General features: G+C 43.2%; 1 protein-coding gene across 4 annotated transcripts in view; it reads right to left on the reverse strand.

The window, feature by feature from the left end:
• The window catches only part of LOC139560674 (zinc finger E-box-binding homeobox 1-like), a 97,718-nt gene extending 78,181 nt beyond the window's left edge, over positions 1-19,537 (reverse strand). For 2 of the 4 annotated variants that reach the window (XM_071377676.1, XM_071377675.1), the window contains exon 1: positions 19,411-19,537. In XM_071377676.1, the coding sequence (XP_071233777.1) occupies positions 19,411-19,468 (58 nt within the window). In that variant the 5' untranslated portion in view covers positions 19,469-19,537. Of the gene's footprint in view, positions 1-17,605; positions 18,030-18,269; positions 18,360-19,410 lie in introns of those variants that run through there. The other 2 variants (XM_071377678.1, XM_071377677.1) reach the window with 2 other exon arrangements.
• Between the last annotated feature and the right edge of the window lie 903 nt (positions 19,538-20,440).

Genomic DNA, 20,440 nt, shown 5'->3' on the forward strand with positions numbered 1-20,440 from the left:
AACATCTATAGCAACAACCATGTAATCATATAGAAAGCCCCTATATGATTATAAAACGTATTCTCTCTGTTGGTGTGTGTGTGTGTGCCGATGCACTGTTTGTAGGCGTAGGCCTATATTAATGAAGATGACTATTACTAAGTCTCTAATACGGAAATTCATTGCCGAAGACGTAATATCTATTTTCTAGCCACTAAATCCTACCCTGTATGACAGCAAACCACTCCACTAGCTTCTATGGGTCTGATAGTACATCATACAGACAACGCAGCAGGTAGGCCTAAGCACGGTACGCTGATGTTGATTTGATAATAATGTACTGCTGCTTAGCGCTGAACTCTTCATTTTCTCTACTGACTCTCAACATCCACTTCACACGCACACACAAACACACACAGACACACACACTTTGCATGAGAAGAGCTTTCCATTGTGTGATGGAGAGGAGCAACCACATCATGACAAATCTGCCAGGGATGGGATGTGGTGATGGTGGAACAGACATATAAACAAGCCTGCAGGCGCAAGGTGGATAGTCCATTCCATGACTCTTTCTGTGTAGTGTGTGTGTGTGATTTGATTTTTCTATCCTTGTGGGGACCAGAAGTCCTCACAAATCAAATTTGATTGATCACATACACATGGTTGGCAGATGTTAATTCGAGTGTAGCGACATGCTTGTGCTTCTAGTTCCGACCGTGCAGCAATAATCAACGAGTAGTCTAACAATTTCACAACAACTACCTTATACACACAAGTGAAAGAAATGAATATGTACATGTAAATATATGGATGAGCGATGGCCGAACGGCATAGGCAAGATGCAGTAGATGGTATAGCGCACAGTATATACATATGAGATGAGTAATGTAGGGTATGTAAACATTAGGATAGTAAAACACGTGTAGTAAAACAAGTGGCCGGTCCTCACAAGGAAAAAGGCTATTTTAGGCTTAGGGGTTTAGGTTTAGGGTAACAATTAGGGTAAGGGTTCAAATTAAAGTTAGATGTTAGGTTAAGTTTTAGGTTTGTGCTTCGAGACCACCTAAAGCGAGACCGATTCAAGACCAAGACCGGCCAAAATCAAGTCCGAGTCAAGACTGATACCGGAAGGGGGACGAGGGGTCCAAGACAGAGACCAATAAAATGTGAGTCCAATTCAAGAATATAATTGTAATTGTGTCAAAAAATAAATTGTAATTGTCCAGTACTTCCATGTTCATATTTCAGAACATGTGGATTCTTTAGACCAGGGATGGGCAACTAGGAACTCAGCCGGGGTCTCAACTTACTGTTGAGAGTTAGAATAGTAGAATACACAAGGTGCAAGTTCAAAAGTTGGATGTGCATCAGCAGTTTCTCTCTTGTTGCAGTATGCCAGTCACTCAATTAGCCTATGTCAGCTAAAATGTTTTAGTTAGTCCACCGGCCAGCTAATAAAACCTGCAAACATTTGTCTCCACCCTATGGCCGAATCTCAAGTCCAACTGTCAGAGTCAGTTGGAGCGCCGGTGCGCAATGTCTTCAAATCAAAGGCCTGCAGTATAATAGGCTAATAGCCACACCACACTAAAACCTTCACAAAAGTTTTCAAAACTTTATTAGGATCATATCAAAAGTAGGCCTAAGTCAAGTCATTGTTTATCGGAAAAATACGAGCAAGATACTGTATTATATTGCGGCAAACACAACATTACATTAAGAACTAAATTTGATGGCTCAACAGATTTAGAACATAACTTCATGGCTCAACAGAATGAAATAAAACACTTACGAACACAAACGTTTTTAACAGGCTATATTGCAGCAATTACCAAATAAGGCCAGTGCCTACCGTATCCAACAAATGACAGCAATAAGCTAATGATATTTATTTTACAACAGGCCTACTTATACTAAACTAAACTGTCACTAAACACTAAACTGTCCAGAGCACACAATTAAAAATATTTTGGGGTTTCTAACTGTTTTTAATAAAGGTTTTTATTCTAAGAGAAACAAAAATGTTCTATTATAATTCCATGATATTCTTAATTCAAAGGTTTGGCGTCACTTAGAAATGTCCTTGTTTTTGAAAGAAAAGCAATTTTTTTTGTCCATTAAAAATAACATCAAATTAATCGGAAATACAGTGTAGACAGTGTTAATGTTGTAAATGACTATTGTAGCTGGAAACGGCAGATTTTTTAATGGAATATCTACGTAGGCGTACAGAGGCCCATTATCAGCAACCATCACTCCTGTGTTCCAATGGCATGTTGTGTTAGCTAATCCAAGTTTATAATTTTAAAAGGCTATTTGATCATTAGAAAACCCTTTTGCAATTATGTTGGCACAGCTGAAAACTGTTGTTTAGACTAGTTGAGTATCTGGATGGAGCATCAGCATTTGTGGGTTTGATTACAGGCTCAAAATGGCCAGAAACAAATAACTTTCTTCTGAAACTATTCAGTCTATTCTTGTTCTGAGAAATGAAGGCTATTCCATGCGAGAAATTGCCAAGAAACTGAAGATCTTGTACAGCGCTGTGTACTACTCCCTTCATGGAACAGCGCAAACTCTCTAACCAGAATAGAAAGAGGAGTGGGAGGCCTCAGTGCACAACTGAGCAAGAGGACAAGTACATTAGTGTCTAGTTTGAGGAACAGACTCCTCATAAGTCCTCAACTGGCAGTTTCATTAAATAGTACCCGCAAAACACCAGTCTCAACGTCAACAGTGAGGAGGCGATTCCGGGATGCTGGCGTTCTAGGCATATTCTTCAGGTAATGGGCACAGCCATCTTTGACTTCCTTTATTTGCATTATATAGTGAATGGCATTCTGGGATGAGGGAGTTTTTGCTTGTCGAACATAAACAAACATGGCTGCCATCATAAAGAATTTAGCTGCGGTTAGTTTAGCTAACACGCGTCTCTTTTCTAAACAATATTACATTTCTCCCTTGTTCAAGTCTAGCTGTTAGGTCGCTAACTTATGTTAAAATTTTTTTTGCATGGAATGAGTTTGTCTTTGGATGTGTTTCATGTGATGTTTGGATGATGAAGTTCGCATTTATCGTTTACAATAAAAGGTGAAATTGAGAAATGAAGTTGTGAAGACCTTTATTTCCCATCAGTACAAAACATTGTTGAGATGCTTTTCAGACAACAATGCTGCTTAGACACGTTTGCTGCACCATACGTTCTGTTGCTACTATTCCAATCACATATTTGCGATGATACGCTGCCGGGACCACTCAACAATGATCACAAATATGTGATGGTACACGTCAAAGGGTTAAGCCGATTAAGCCAATGCCTATGCGCCAGAAGTTTCTCCCGGTCTTTCTCTTTTGGCTAATGAAGGCCAAGTTTGACACGTTGGTCCACCAGACTCTTCGCGTACAGAAGTTTCTCCCGGTCTTTCTCTTTTGGCTAATGAAGGCCAAGTTTGACACGTTGGTCCACCAGACTCTTCGCGTACTTGGGGGGGAACTGTCTGCGAATGAGATTAGGTCTAGGTTAGCGTGGGCAAGGCTAGCTACAGTTTTAATGGCTGTCAATGAGCCCGGCATCAAGCTGTGGGATGGGAGCGCTAGGACACTAGAAGCTGGCAGCTAGTCAGTTGAGTTGATATTTGAGTGGCACAGACCCCAAATGGCAACCTATTCCCTATATAGCACAGTATTTTTGACCATGGTCAAAAGTAATACACTATAAAGTAGTGCTTTATAAAGGGAATAGGGTGCCATTTGGCACAGACCAAGAGTGGAGAAAGCGTTGCTAGTGCCGTTATATTAGAAGCTTGACTGAACCATTGGGGTGGGGACTGGGCTGGGAAGGAGTTTTGTCCAGGATAGCCTAGGCACGATGGGGAAAGGTGATCTGTAACGTCTGCTTCCAACTCACACTTTCAAACACGTAGATCCCCTGAACGCAGCTCACTCTCGTGATCCCAATCACCTGAATTCTGATCACCTGTTCACACACCTGATAGGTCATTTACACACACACTATTTAGTTCAGTTCTTTGTACCGCATCATTGTGAGGTATTGTTTGTTTTGTTACACGTTCTATTCGGAGCTCTGTTTATTTCCGTATTTGTCCTCCTGTGTATCGTAGTTTTTGGCCATCCTCACTAACGATGCCTTTTTGCCTATTCCCTGCCTGTACTTTTGCCTATCAGATTTCCTGTCGTCAACCTCTTGCCTGATCTCCAGGACTACGTTATTAGCCTTTTCCCTGCCTATACTGTTACCTTTTTGGAGTCCCTGTGTATGACCTTCTGCCTGTCCCTGTCCCTGGACCCAGCTACCTACCTCTTCCTGTGTATTACCTTCTGCCTGCCCCTGCCCCTGTCCCTGGACCCAGCTACCTGCCTCTTCCTGTGGTCCTTTACTAATAAACACCTGCTGTGCCCTGCGCTTGAAACCAACACTCTGTCTCCCATCGTATTCATTACATGATCACAATCATTCTGAGTTTGACCTCACAAGGCACTGCACACGGTGCAGGTTAAAAGTGATTCCCCTTACAACATAATTAAATGATGTGTGAATTTGGTAATTAAATTGACTCTGACTAGAGCACCTAACTATAATGTTCATTTGGTGGGAGGATGAAATGTAAATGTTTGAAGCCTTTGTACTGTACTACATGGGAGTAAAATAGAAAGAGGGTATTACTGTATGTATACAGGAACAATAATCCTCAGCCTAGCTGTACAAGTACTGCTGCACTGTTATCCCCAAGGGGCATGCAGTCTGTCACAGTGTTTTCACTGCACGTTTAACCCGACTGCATCCCAAATGGCACCCTATTCCCTACATAGCGCACTACTTTTGACCTGAGCCCAGTGCACTATATAGGGTACCATTTGGGATCCACCCTCTAGTTACACAATGCAGTGCAGAGTGGGGGAGAAGGAAGGAAACGCAAGGACAGGCAGGACCCTCCGAACGCAGTTTAGCAAATGTCAGACGCATTCAGAGAGCCGTCTTCTAAAATGTCACCCAGACGAGGAGGCAGGAGAGGGGTGAAGCTGAGGGGGGAGATACGGAGATGCGTGCACGCAGCGAAGAATGCCACACACATACATAAATAAAATTAAATGACAAAAACCATGCAGATGGCTGCATTGAAAGTATGAGAACCAGTCTTACATTTGCAGTACACACACGCTGTGAACTAACATTCACAATGGCAAACTGACTCACACTGACAAACAAACTAAACAAAACACAACACAAACAATGTGGTAACCAATTTGAGCCAGAAATAAGAAGCATGTTAACCAGATATTTCAGGTACCTTTGAAAACGTCGGAGGGTCATTGCACACGCACATGAAACTGAAGTGTTATGTCTTCAGAAGAGAATGTCAGTGTCTTTCAGCCTATTAGCACATTCTAAACATTGTCTGCGACCCTATGGGCCATGGTCAAGTAGTGCACTACACAAGGAATAGGGTGCCATTTGAGACACAGACGTTTTCATGAATGGATGACACTAAGGATGGAACATTGTACAGTATGTGGAGTAAATATTCCATGCCTCCTACTGCCTCCCTCTCCTCTTCACCTGTCTTCCCCACCTCCTCTCTGCCTCCCCTCGCCCCGTCTATTCCAGCAGAGCAGACAGATGCCTCTGGGCTCCAGTCCCGTTAAACCTCTCACAAAGAACACCTGACAGAGTTTGGTCAGGAGGATTTTATAACCGTTTCCTCCGTGGCGTGAGCGTGCAGCAAGGCCTTCAGGACAATTATGTTAACATGTTTCGAGGGGGAAAAGTGATACCCATTTCTAATGCCATTTAAAAGAATAACCTGGACACGAGCGGTTCCTTCCTCCCTCCGTTTGTATATAGTAGAACTTAGCCCAGCTGAACACCTAACCAAAAGGTGAATGGACATTGGGATCTAGCATGCTATATAAAGCTCAGCTAAAGAGCTCTGGTCAAAAGTAGTGCACTAGCCTACATGGGGAATAGGGTGCCATTTGGAAAACAGACATTACATGTATACTATACCAGGACTTCCTGCTAATACTAGTAGCCACACTAGTAGCAAGTACCCTTGCTTCACAGAGCCTGATAGCTGATGATGTCTATCCGTCTGTCCGTTGCTTTGACAGCAGATAGTAAAGCTGATAGTTTACCAAACCATGTAAAAAGTTAAGAGAAACCCAGGGAAACCAACCAGCCATTCACATCCTGCCATGACAGACCCACCTCCTCTCTCCCTGACAGCACACACACACACGCTCACACAGGCACAAACTGCCAGGTGTATAGTTAGGCCTAGGTAGAGAGGTGTGGAGGAGGACCGGGCTCTCACTAGTGATAGGGGAGCTGGGCTGTAGTGGAGCAGGCTGAGAGCTTCAAGTTCCTCGGTGTCCACATCACTAAGGATCTATCGTGGTCCAAACACACCTACACAGTCGTGAAGAGGGCACGACAATGCTTCTTCCCCCAAAAGGAGGCTGAAAAAATTTGGCATGAGCCCTCAGCTCCTCAAAATGTTATACAGCTGCACCATTGAGAGCATCTTGACGGGCTGCATTACTGCTTGGTATGGCAACTTCTTGGGATCCGACTGCAAGGCGCTACAGAGGGTAGTGCGGATGGCCCAGTGCTTCACTGGGGCCGAGCTCCCTGCCATCCAGGACCTCTATACCAGGCGGTGTCAGAGGAAGGCCCTGAAAATTGTCAAAGACTCCAGCCACCCAAGTCATAGACCGTTCTCTCTGCTACCACACGGCAAGCGGTACCGACGAACAATTCTGGAACCAACACGAGTCTGAACAGATTATACCCCCAAGCCATAAGACTACTAGATAGTCCGGCTAGCTAACTAGTTAACTAACTATCTGCATTGACCCTTTTGGCACTAACTTTTCTTTGCCATGACATACTCTGCTGCTACTGTTTACTATCTGTTACTTTATTCCTAGTTATATGTACATATCTACCTCAACCAACTCGTACCCCTGCACATCCACTCTGTACTGGTACCCCTTGTATAGCCAAGTTATCGTTACTCATTGGGTATGTGTTATTACTTTTATTATTACGTGTTATTACTTTTCTATTATTTCTCTATTTTCTTTCTCTCTGTATTTTTGGGAAGGGGCCGTAAGTATGCATTTCACCATTAGTCCACACCTGTTGTTCACGACGCGTGTGACGAATACAATCGTATTTGATCCGACTACAAGGACATAAAATACAATCGTATTTGTCAAATGCACCAAATTCAACGGGTGTAGACTTTACAGTGAAATGCTTGCTCGCGAGCCCTTCCCAACAATGCAGAGTTTAGAAATAGTAACACGAGAGGAATAAAAATAAAAAAAACATGAAGCTATATTCAGGGAGAACCAGTACCAGATCAATGTGCAGAGGTACGAGGTACAGTTTGTGAGGTAGACATGTACAAGAAGGCAGGGTAAAGTGACTAGGCACCAGGAAAGACAATAATAATAGTAAAATAAATTACAGAGCAGCAGCAGAAAATTATGAGTGTAAAAAGTGCGTGTATGCGTCTTTATGTTGTGTCGGTCTGCGTGTGTGTGTTATGCATGTGTCTATGTAGTGTATGTGAATGTTTGGCCGTTTTGTGAGGGAGTGTCAATGTAGTGTGTGTGTGTGAGTGAGTGTGTCTATGGTTTGTATAAAAAGTCTAGCAAGTGTGTGTGGGGTCAGTGCAGATAGTTTGGGCACCCTTTACTGACTATTTAGCAGTCTGGCTATTTAGCAGTCTGGCTATTTAGCAGTCTTATGGCTTGGGGGGTAGAAGCTGTCTCGGAGCCTGTTGGTCCAAGAGCCGATGCTCCGGATCCGTTTTCCCGGACGGTAGCAGAGTGAACATTCTATGGCTTCGGTGGCTGGAGTCTTTGGCAATTTTTCGGCCCTTGACTGTGAAATTAGACTGTGAGTGAGCTCAGGGCAAACTGGAAAACATTGGATACATCGCAAATGGCGCCCTAGTAAAAAATTGTACACTACATAGGAAATAGGTTGGCTTTTGGGTTGCACATACACTTCAGGAACTAGAGAGCGTATGGTATTCTCCAGGATACAGGAAAGAGAGCAAGTGTCCCAGATCTTATCCACTCAGCAGGAAGGTAAACCAAAAGAACAACAAAAACAACGTCCACAATGACAGAGGACAACTCTGAGGGGAGGTAAATATTGTGTGGAGACTGAGAGAGACAGATATATAGGGGGAAACTCTGTACCCAGACCCAATCACCTAAGTGAGTCAAGATGTTTTATGCAACTGGGCCCAGGGCCCCTTATTCTTTAGCCCACTGTTAACCCATAGTGGGTTTCTTTCAGACAAAGGCGACACACACAGTAGGCATACAGCGTTCTCCTCACAGCCTCATCAATACAACCTCCGCTGACACACACGCATACACATCCACCATCAACACAGCCTCCCCTGACACACCCTCTGCTCACATCACCTCTGAAGAGGACATTTAGCTGACATAACCTCCAATTCAATACCACACATGTACACACGCACGTGCACACACACATATAATATACTCTGCACACACCCTGCAACATAAACTCATATTAGGCCATGTCTTTCGGTCATCAATCTGCTCCCCCAAAACAACAAACCGTTCCAGTGTTCTGTGTCCCCCCCCACCACACACACACACTCCCAGGGGCCTCTTTGTAGAGTACAGTACCCCTCACCCACCTGTCTGGCCCTGATTTAATGTCCTCAAAGACAAGCTCTTCATCCCAAATGGCACCCTATTGCCTATGTAGTGCACTACTTTTGACCAGAGCGCATGCAAAAGCAGTGCACTATATATAGTGGCAAGAAAAAGTATGTGAACCCTTTGGAAATACCTGGATTTCTGCATCAATTGGTCACAAAAATTTGATCTGATCTTCATCTCGGTCACAACAATAGACAAACACAGTCTGCGCAAACTAATAACACACAAACAATTATACGCTTTCATGTCTTTATTGAACACACTGTGTAATCATTTACAGTGCAGGGTGGGAAAAGTATGTGAACCCTTGGATTTAATAACTGGTTGACCCTCCTTTGGCAGCAATAACCTCAACCAAATGTGTTCTGTAGTTGCGAATCAGACCTGCACAACGGTCAGGAGGAATATTGGACTATTCCTCTTTACAAAACTGTTTCAGAACTATTTCAGTTCAGCAATATTCTTGGAATGTCTGGTGTGAACTGCTCTCTTGAGGTCATGCCACAGCATCTCAATCGGGCCGGGCCACTCCAGTGGGTGTATTTTCTTTTGTTGAAGCCATTCTGTTGTTGATTTACTTCTGTGTTTTGGGTCGTTGTCCTGTTGCATCACCCAACTTCTGTTGAGCTTCAATTGGTGGACAAATAGCCTAACATTCTCCTGCAAAATGTCTTAATAAATTGGGAATTTATTTTTCCGTCGACGATAGCAAGCTGTCCAGGCCCTGAGGCAGCAAATCAGCGCCAAACCATGATGCTCCCTCCACCATACTTTACAGTTGGGATGAGGTTTTGATGATGGTGTGTTGTTCCTTTTTTTCTCCACACATAGTGTTGTGTGTTCCTTCCAAACAACTCAACTGTAGTTTCACCTGTCCACAGAATATTTTGCTGGTAGCGCTGTGGAACATCCAGGTGCGCTTTTGCAAACTTCAGACATGCAACAATGGTTTTTTGGACAGCAGTGCCTTCTTCCGTGGTGTCCTCCCATGAACACCATTCTTGTTTAATGTTTTACGTACCGTAGACTCGTCAACAGAGATGTTAGCATGTTCCAGAGATTTCTGTAAGTCTTTAGCTGACACTCTAGGATTCTTCCTAACCTCATTGAGCATTCTGCGCTGTGCTCTTGTAGTCATCTTTGCAGGACGGCCACTCCTAGGGAGAGTAGCAACAGTGCTGAACTTAATCCATTTATAGACAATGTATCTTACCGTGAACTGATGAACATCAAGGCTTTTAGAGATACCTTTGTAACCCTTTCCAGCTTCATGCAAGTCAACAATTCTTAATCTTAGGTCTTCTGAGATCTCTTTTGTTTGAGGCATGGTTCACATCAGGAAATGCTTCTTGTGAATAGCAAACTCAAATTTTGTGAGTGTTTTTTATCGAGCAAAGCAGCTCTAACCAACATCTCAAATCTCGTCTCATTGATTGGACTCCAGGTTTGCTGACTCCTGACTCCAATTAGCTTTTGGAGAAGTCATTAGCCTAGGGGTTCACATACATTTTCCAACCTACACTGTGAATATTTAAATGATGTATTCAATATAGACAAGAAAAATACAATAATTTGTGTGTCATTAGTTTAAGCACACTATGTTTGTCTATTTTTGTGACAGATGAAGATCAGATCAAATTTGATGACCAATTTATGCAGAAATCCAGATAATTCCAAAGGGTTCACATACTTTTTCTTGCCACTGTAGGGAATTGGGTGCCATTTCGGACACAACAGAAAGCGGCTGGGCTGAGGCAAAGGTGCCTGCTGCTGGGAGGTCTCTCTCTCTTCCTCCACCCACCTCTCTCTCTCCTTCTGTCTCTCTCTCCCCCACCTCTCCTTCAGTTTCCCTCCCTCCACCAGTTTCCCTCCCTCCGCTCATAACTCAGCAGATAGCAGCACCAAAACCACCCTAGCTGCTGTTAGCACTAGCTAATGATCCCTCATTACGCTACATCACAGCTCCTCTATACTGTCAACTCCCCAGCGATCCCACTCTAACACTGAGTCCTTGCCTCTCCCTATTACTGTACTGTATTATGGTTTGGGATAATGTTAGTGAACCCTGTTAGTGAAGACAAATGACCTGTCTGTTTACAACAGACATCACAATAGAAACTACTGTATTTCCATGACCACCACCAGGAAGACATAATGCCCAGAGGGGCTAAGAGCCGAGGCATAGCTAGTGAGATTTCAAATGATTTCATAACTTCCTGGAGTGCCTCACGCTTTAAAAGGTAGGAGGGAGGCCAGTCAATGGCAAAGGTAACTAGGGATGCGTCCAAAATGGCACCCTATTCCCTATAGTGTGCACTACTTTTGACCAGGGGCCCTAATATGTTCCCACCATAAAGGGAATAAAAGTGCCATTTGGGACATAGGGGCCTTCTTGGGCCTTCTTTCACTCTAAATCCAGCACACAATAGCTTAGCCTAAGCCATCACAAGACCCAATAATGCACCTATAGGCTATTACTGGTATTCAGGTGACTGAATGAAATAATTTTTTTCTTAATCCTTTATTTAACGAGGCAAGTCAGTTAAGAACAAATTCTTATTTACAAACGACAGCCTCGGGACACTGGGTTAACTGCCTTGTTCGGGGGCAGATCGACAGATTTTTTACCTTGTCAGCTCGGGGATTCGATCTAGCAACCTTCCCAGTTACTGGCCCAATACTCTAACCACTAGGCTACCTGCAGACCCAGCTAGTGTGTGTGAGAGAGAGAAGAAAAACATGTTCTTTCTGGAATGAAGTTTCTCAAACAATAACGTGGTGGCCTCTGGAAGAAATCAGTCCAACCCACTCTCAAATCATTCCAACTGTACTAACTCAGAGTTAAGATAAGCCTATAGTTTGACATGATAAAAAGCCTACCTAGGCCTATACTGTTCTGGTAACAGCGTAAAACATTGATCACGGCCTAGCTGACGGGACATTAGAACTAGGCCTACAACTGGATGAGATCTCTTTCAGAGGGTTGAGAATTAGCCTATGTTTATAATCCCAGGCCCCGTCCCCAAAGGAGACCGTTTGCCTTCTGGTAGGCTGTCATTGTAAATAAGAATTTGTTCTTAACTGACTTGCCTAGTTCAATAAAGGTTAATAAAATATCTAATAAAAAAATCACTCGGAACTAAATGGAAACCAAAACAGGGAAGGACTACTATTTGAACGTGTCCAATAAGGAACCATTGTTTTCGTTTTTCTGTTGCAAAACATATTGTTACAGTGTGCACTGATGAATATGACACTGCAGTTCTGTATTTTGTATCACTTGAGAATTTAGGATTGTTAACATGGATATAAATGTTCCTGTAAACCTAATACACAATAATAGCCTATTTTAGCCTATTTCATCTGAATAATTAAGCCATCTCTCACAAACAAGCTGGACAGTAATAACCTAAGTGTTATCTGGCTAGTGGCTACATCATTTCATTACAACACAAAATACTCACAATAGGGAACAAGTGCTTAAAGGAAAACTCCACCCAAAAACTATCTTTTGGTATATGTTTCATTAGTCCATTGTTGATATAGTCCCAAAATGTTTTGCATGTCAGCAATCAAGTTTTCAAGATGTGTACCTTTCAAAATACAGAAATATTGCCGGAATTATGCAATTTGCATCATGTGGTATTTTGAAAGCTAAATATCTTGAAAACTTGATTGCTGACATGCAAAACATTTCAGGACTGTATCAATAATGGGCTAATGAAACAAATACCAAAAGATAGTTTTTTGGCGTGGAGTTTTCCTTTAAGCCTTGCCACACATTAATTCATGTAAATTCACCAACCATTTCGAATCCCACCGTACCTTCGCCGCTATGCAATCTGGTTTCCGAGCGGGTCACGGGTGTACCTCAGCCACGGACTCAATAGCCTTGGTTTCTCAAATGACTGCCTCGCCTGGTTCACCAACTACTTCTCAGATAGAGTTCAGTGTGTCAAATCGGAGGGCCTGTTGTCCGAACCTCTAGCAGTCTCTATGACGGTGCCACAGGGTTCAATTCTAGGGCCGACTCAATTCTCTGTATATATCAATGATGTCGCTCTTGCTGCTGGTGATTCTCTGATCCACCACTACGCAGACGACACCATTCTGTATACATCTGGCCCTTCTTTGGACACTGTGTTAACAAACCTCCAAATGAGTTTCAATGCCATACAACACTCCTTCCGTGGCCTCCAACTGCTCTTAAATGCTAGTAAAACTAAATGCGTGCTCTTCAACCGATCGCTGGCCGCACTCACCTGCCCGACTAGCATCACTACTCTGGACGGTTCTGACTTAGAATATGTGGACAACTTCAAATGCCTAGGTGTCTGGTTAGACTGTAAATTAAGACATTAAGCATCTACAATCCAAAATTAAATCTGGAATCGGCTTCCTATTTCGCAACAAAGCCTCCTTCACTCATGCTGCCAAACATACCCTCGTAAAACTGACTATCCTACCGTTCCTTGACTTCGGCGATGTCATTTACAAAATAGTTTCCAACACTCTACAGTACTCAGCAAATTGGATGTAGTCTATCACAGTGCCATCCATTTTGTCACTAAAGCCCCATATACTACCCACCATTGCGACCTGTATGCTCTCGTTGGCTGGCCCTCACTACATATTCGTCGCCAAACCCACTGGCTCCAGGTCATCTATAAGTCTTTGCTAGGTAAATCCCTGCCTTATCTCAGCTCACTGGTCACCATAGCAACACCCACCTGTAGCACAGCAGGTATATTTCACTGGTCATCCCCAAAGCCAACACCCCCTTTGGCCGCCTTTCCTTCCAGTTCTCAGCTGCCAATGACTGGAACTAAGTGCAAAAATCACTGAAGCTGGAGACTCATATATCCCTTACTAACTTTAAGCATCAGCTGTCAGAGCAGCTTACCGATCGCTGCACCTGTACACAGCCCATCTGTAAATAGCCCACCCAACTATCTCATCCCCATATTGTTATTTTTTTTGCTGATTTGCACCCCAGTATCTCTACATGCACATCATCATCTGCACATCTATCACTCCAGTGTTAATGCTAAATTGTAATCCACCCTGCAATCCGTCCTGGCATGCTGTCAATTAACTTCTGGGCTACATCCTGACTGATGGCAGCCCATTCTTGCATAATCAATGCTTGGAGTTTGTCAGAATTTGTGGGGTTTTGTTTGTCCACCCGCCTCTTGAGGATTGACCACAAGTTCTCAATGGGATTAAGGTCTGGGGAGTTTCCTGGCCATGGACCCAAAATATCAATGTTTTGTTCACCGAACCACTTAGTTATCACTTTTACCTTATGGCAAGGTGCTCCATCATGCTGGAAAAGGCATTGTTTGTCACCAAACTGTTCCTGGATGGTTGGGAGAAGTTGCTCTCGGAGGATATGTTGGTACCATTCTTTATTCATGGCTGTGTTCTTAGGCAAAATTGTGAGTGAGCCCACTCCCTTGGCTGAGAAGCAACCCCACACATGAATGGTCTCAGGATGCTTTACTGTTGGCATGACACAGGACTGATGGTAGCGCTCCCTTGTCTTCTCCGGACAAGCTTTGTCCAGATGCCCCAAACAATCGGAAAGGGGATTCATCAGAGAAAATGACTTTACCTGATCCCGCAGCTGAATCAACTTTAGGAGACGGTCCTGGCGCTTGCTGGACTTTCTTGGGCGCCCTGAAGCCTTCTTCACAACAATTTAACCTCTCTCCTTGAAGTTCTTGATGATCCAATAAATGGTTGATTTAGGTGCAATCTTACTGGCAGCAATATCCTTGGCTGTGAAGCACTTTTTGTGCAAAGCAATGATGACGGCACGTGTTTCCTTGCAGGTAACCATGGATGACAGAGAACAACGATTCCAAGCACCACCCTCCTTTTGAAGCTTCCAGTCTGTTATTCGAACTCAATCAGCATGACAGAGTGATCTCCAGCCTTGTCCTCGTCAACACTCACACCTGTGTTAACGAGAGAATCACTGACATGATGTCAGCTGGTTCTTTTGTGGCAGGTCTGAAATGCAGTGGAAATGTTTTGGGGGGATTCCGTTGATTTGCATGGCAAAGAGGGACTTTGCAATTAATTGCAATTCATCTGATCACTCTTCATAACATTCTGGAGTATATGCAAATTGCCATCATACAAACTGAGGCAGCAGACTTTGTGAAAAATAATATTTGTGTCATTCTCAAAACTTTTGGCCACGACTGTACATAGATTTTTCTATTGTGTTATTGACTGTACATTTTGTTATTCCCATGTGTAACAACTCTGTGTTGTTGTTTTTGTCACACTGCTTTGCTTTATCTTGGCCAGGTCGCAGTTGTAAATGAGAACTTGTTCTCAACTGGCCTACCCGGTTAAATAAAGGTGAAATAAAAAATAAATCAAATGTAAATCAAATCAAAGTAAACTTGTCACGTGCGCCGAATACAACAGGTGTAGACCTTACAGTGAAATGCTTACTTACAGGCTCTAACCAATAGTGCAAAAAAGGTATTAGGTGAACAGTAGGTAAGTAAAGAAATAAAACAACAGTGAAAAGACAGTGAAAAATAACAGTAGTGAGGCTATATACAGTAGCGAGGCTATAACAAGAGGAGGCCACGCAAAGCCCAGGGGAAGGAGCCATTTCCCACCTTCCTAAACACACACACACACACACACATTAGCCACAGCAGCCCCTCCCCCAGTCTAGATTCACCTCCCCTTTACCATAAAAGTAGAAAGGTGGGGTTTGTTATTCCTCAGCACCATTTCATTAAAGGAACACGTACGCACACACACATACATACATACACACACACTGTATATACACACACACCCTCAGGGTCTAGGATAAGGGGAAAGTGAAATTTGATGTCTCCGGTTACAGGTCAATCAACACAGTTAGGGCTACTGTGGCAAATCTCTGCCATTGAAAGTGTGAATTAACCCCTCTTATAATCAACTAGGCCCATTTAGCCAGATGCCAGTTGCAGCTACATCAAAGTCAAAGCAGAATGTCTTTAATTTAAATACTCAAAACATACTGTTAAATAATTAATATCTAGACTATCAGAAACGGTTTGTAACATCTAGGCAGTCATTGAGGGTGTGACTTTACACGTGGATTTGGCTCGTCTTTAATCAGGTGCAATAGTCCCAAATGGCACCCTTATTCCCTATTCAATAGAGTACTTTTCACCAGAACCCCATTGGCCCTGGTCAAAAGCAGTGCACTACATAGGGAATACTATGGCGCCATTTGGGACATAGACAGTGAGTCTAAGTGAAATCCTAAGCAGCTACAGGGCCAGTGCTGAGAAGGCTGTGTTTATACTGTGAAGTATGTTAACACGAGCCCACATTCCTCTATTCCCAAATTGTCGTGTTAAAATTACAGCCTCGGCAGAGAGGCGTGACAAAAGCAGCGCGCTTAGGGATGGCCGGCACCTGTTAAACCCAGCCAGGACACACACACACCGTCCTCCTTGCTGCCAGTTGCTGAACCTGACGCCCTGATTTTTACAGCTGCATGGGCCATAATATCAGGTCCGAGTCTCAAATGGCACCATATCCCTACATAGTGCACTATATACGGAATAAGGTGTCATTTGGGACGCCATTTGGGACGCAAGCCCAAACCGTCATCTGTCAAGGCAGGGTACTGAGCAGCCTTGGTTCGTATAAACTGTACCTTAGCAGGAGGTCTTGCTCACACACACACACCACACACACACACCAATGTGCTTGCATACTAGTCTCTCCAACAGCTGGTAGAATAAGTCCCAAAATCGGAAGTAGGCTATGATACCATAATTGGCTACAAGATGGAAATAGCAGCTTAACTACAAGATTCAAGTACCCGAGAAGAAACAGCATCAAGGTAATGAAAACATCCCCCCATGTATGGAGGAGAGACACCACGTGACACCCTGCCTGCTTCTAACATCTTTTGATTTGCTACTGGGAGGGAGAGCTTCATGAAATAACACTGTTATTTTCCATTATTACGCATCAATAACGTAAGCATATCACATCAGTCCAACATGTAATTAATTATTTCAAATGTAGGCCTAACGCAAATTATTAATACGAAGCGGGACAATGTTTATTTTTCAAAACAATAAAAAATGACAGAATGACAAAAAATAACACTGAAGGGTTTAAAACATAAGGTGTAGGCTAAAATAAAACGGCATGAAGACGTGGACCTCAACCCTATGGCCCGCGGTCAACCGTCAAATGATCGTTGCCCGTCATAGAATAACACTAAACATGCCTTGCTATCATAAATGACACGTGATCGAATAGACTGGATATATATTAAAACAATAAAAAAATGACGCAGTAATATAAAAACGATACAGTTCGAGGCACCTTCATAGGTGTTGCATCACCTTGCATACCTGGCCGTCTCATAACATAAAAAGCAGCAGCCCCGCCTTCACTGCAGTAACGGTACACACCGCCATTCCATTCCATCGACCCACTCGGAAATTGCGTAACGATATCATTGAAAACAATAGATGGAAAACATTTAGGTGTGTGCTGTCTGTTTCACAATATTGCTATCTATTACTGGAAATAACGGAGTCATTCGCATTCGCAACCGCCTTGTGTACTGCTTTCCTTTTCCGTCACAACCTATTCTTCCCTTGCCCGCACGGTGACACACACACAGGGCGGTAGGCTACACGAGAGTAGATTATACATCACTTGTTTCGACAAAAAGAAAAAGAACGGAACAAAAACCATCATAATCAAACATCAACAAATTGGACATCATCATGCATGTTTATGAGTGAAAAACCCCGCGAGAACAAAACCAACAGTGAGAAACCAAGAATCTACTGACGCTGATATGCACGGATAAACTAAACAACCATTCATGTTTTTCTACCTGCACAAGTTGCCATTTGCTGCAGCGTATATTGGAGTCTTTTCCCTCGTCTGCTCTAGAATGAAGATAGGTTTAAAATAAACAAATACTTTCCCGCAATCTGTGCCAATAATACTGTAAAGATAAATGCCGCAGGTAGGGTTTTATAGGAGGACATTTGCGAGCCCCGTTTTCACTGTTCAGGTGAACATGTTGATGGCTCCTGCCTGCGCACGGACGCTGCCTGGGCGGCACGGCGCTCAGCTCTGTGTCACATCTTGTGTCGTCAGCGGCCACAGGAAAAGGTGCTTTCCTGTTTCCAGCCCTCATCTCACTACTCGAATAACGGTACTACCTATAATATTTTATTGGCCGGTAGGTAGAGTGAAAGTGAGGAGGATAGGTAGAACACAGGTAGACACCCTCCAATGAGAGGGAGCTACTCTTTTCTGATCAAATCTAAAGTGGAATCCGAGCTACAATCATTTGCTGACAAACGTCATAAAAATCAAGTGAATGATTAGGCTACATCGAAAAAATAAATTGCCGTTCTATGCTATTGTAGGTAAAATGTTGTTAATTGAGCAAACTGAGTATCATTAGCCTGTTTATGCTCATGTAGCAATTGAACTATTCAATAAATAAAAAATATTTCGTGCAGTGTATTATTTATGTGTTCTGTTACCTTTCATTCACGTGAAGTTTGGGTCGTTAGACAGAATGTCCAGGCTGCGTTGTTGCTGCTGCATAACTCGATTCCTTATATAGACTGCAGCAGTTGCTCACACACATAGGAAGGCTATGGGCTGTGTGACGCCCATTTCTTTCATGCATTGCTTGCACCACCCAGAATAACAGGTAAGTACTAGCCTAGGCAATATATCAGCTTCTCTTCCACATATTAAAATCATCACAAGCTATTCAACAAGCTAAATTTGAGGACTAACATGTCAAGTAAAACGGATCGGGTTAAGACCAAAACAAAGTTACGCTACCTAAAAAGGAGACCACGAGAAGCCCGAGTGTGATGTATTCAAATCTAAATGGACAAAAGTGGACTAATACGACAATACTTTGTACAACACAGATCTCCTACCTTAGCAAAAGCCTCGACACCAATGCATCAAACAGTGTTGCGTGCGGGATAATAGAAGGGGCTGCTGCCCAAGTCACAACACAAGCCCGATTAAATGTATTTTATTTATCTAGTAATATAGGCCTAATGCAAGTCCAGATTGACATGCAACTAGTGAGTGTACAAAGTCAAATGGAAGAATATACTATGCATTCAAATAACTCTGCTACCTGTAGCAAAACACGACAGACTAGCTATTGCCATTATCTCGTAATTTTTCAGTAAAATTACAGGTGGCTGAGTTTAACTGAACTGAATGTCTGGGACAGCAAGTTAGCAAGCTGTTAGCCTGTTAGCTTAGAAGTTTTTGTTGAGTAAAAGCGTAGCAAACGACAGGATTTCTGTTTACAAATATAACACATTGCATCTCGTCTCTTACACAAACAAGGTGACAAGTGACCGTAAAAGAAAATTGGATCGAGGAACAAAATCAGTCTCTCACTCAAATCCACGGGATGAGAGGTGCGTATAACGGTACGCTCGAGCAGTGCTGCTGCGCTAGGCGGAGAGAAGCGAGCCAGGTATAACGGTACACACCACATTTGAATATACGTACTACTTTCCAGCACTTCAACTCCCTAAAACGTGGGTCAGAAAAGTCCCAAAGTCGGCGAACACAGTTGAATGAACCCAAAAGTACGTAGTCCATCTCACTTAATCGTTTCCCGTCGGCTTACGGAGTTTGGCTTACCGTTATTCCTCTTCGGGTTCGCCTGTTTTCTGCGCTTACACCTGGGGCCATCCGCCATGATCCTTTCGCTCTGTCTGAATAATGCCTGCCGGGGCGAGTCACCTCCTCTCTCGCCACCTCCCTCCCGTACCCCACTCCCCTCTCCACTCCACCTCCCTCCCTCCCTCCCTCCTCTGCACCTGGTTTACGACACTTTCTGCTTTACGACATCACATTATCCAGTCTCCTAACCTACTAAATTCTTTCTCCTAACCTGCAGCGTAAATTCTAACCTGCTACGAAGAAGTCACTTCGGTACCGAAGTGGCGTGAAAAGAGTGTTTCCCCACTGCTAACACCCCAGCACATGGCCCATCTACCTACTGGCAGCACATAGAGTCCACCCCGAGCTTTTGCTTTCGCCGGACTCTTGATCGTTTGCTCCTGTTGCCGAAAATATAAGATGCATTGTTAAAATAAGAACCTGGTCATGTGTTTTGACAACAGATAACATTTTGACAGGTAACAGACAGTCCATCAGTAGGCTGCTACAATTATAAACACTTCTTTTGGAAAGGAAAATACTTTAAGCGACAGGGAACAGTTCACGTGACAGAGCATTAACCCCTTAAATGCCAAACTGTTCCTGGCGCACGACTACGTTTCAAGTAGGCTATTCTATAACCGATTTTAACACACACACACACACACACAGTTTAGCAACACGTTTGATGGCAACAAATGCACCATTTATACATTATTATGATCATGATGAAATTGATAACAAAAGTATGATATCCTGATTATAATAATGATAATAACACAATGGTTATTATGAATATAAAATAATATTGTAATATATTTTCTTAACACAGACAGCACTTTTGGGACCTATGTCTTTGGCTTGTGTCTTTACTTCCAGTGAAAGTGGGAAACCAGGATGTTATGTTATACGTGGACAGTCATGGGTTGAGTCTCTGGAGGCTCGTCGAATGGCACCCTATTCCCTACAGTGCACTTTTGACTAGGGCTCCGGTCAAAACGAGTGCACT

This window comes from Salvelinus alpinus, chromosome 30 (genome assembly GCF_045679555.1).
Source record: "Salvelinus alpinus chromosome 30, SLU_Salpinus.1, whole genome shotgun sequence".
Classification (NCBI taxonomy): domain Eukaryota; kingdom Metazoa; phylum Chordata; class Actinopteri; order Salmoniformes; family Salmonidae; genus Salvelinus; species Salvelinus alpinus.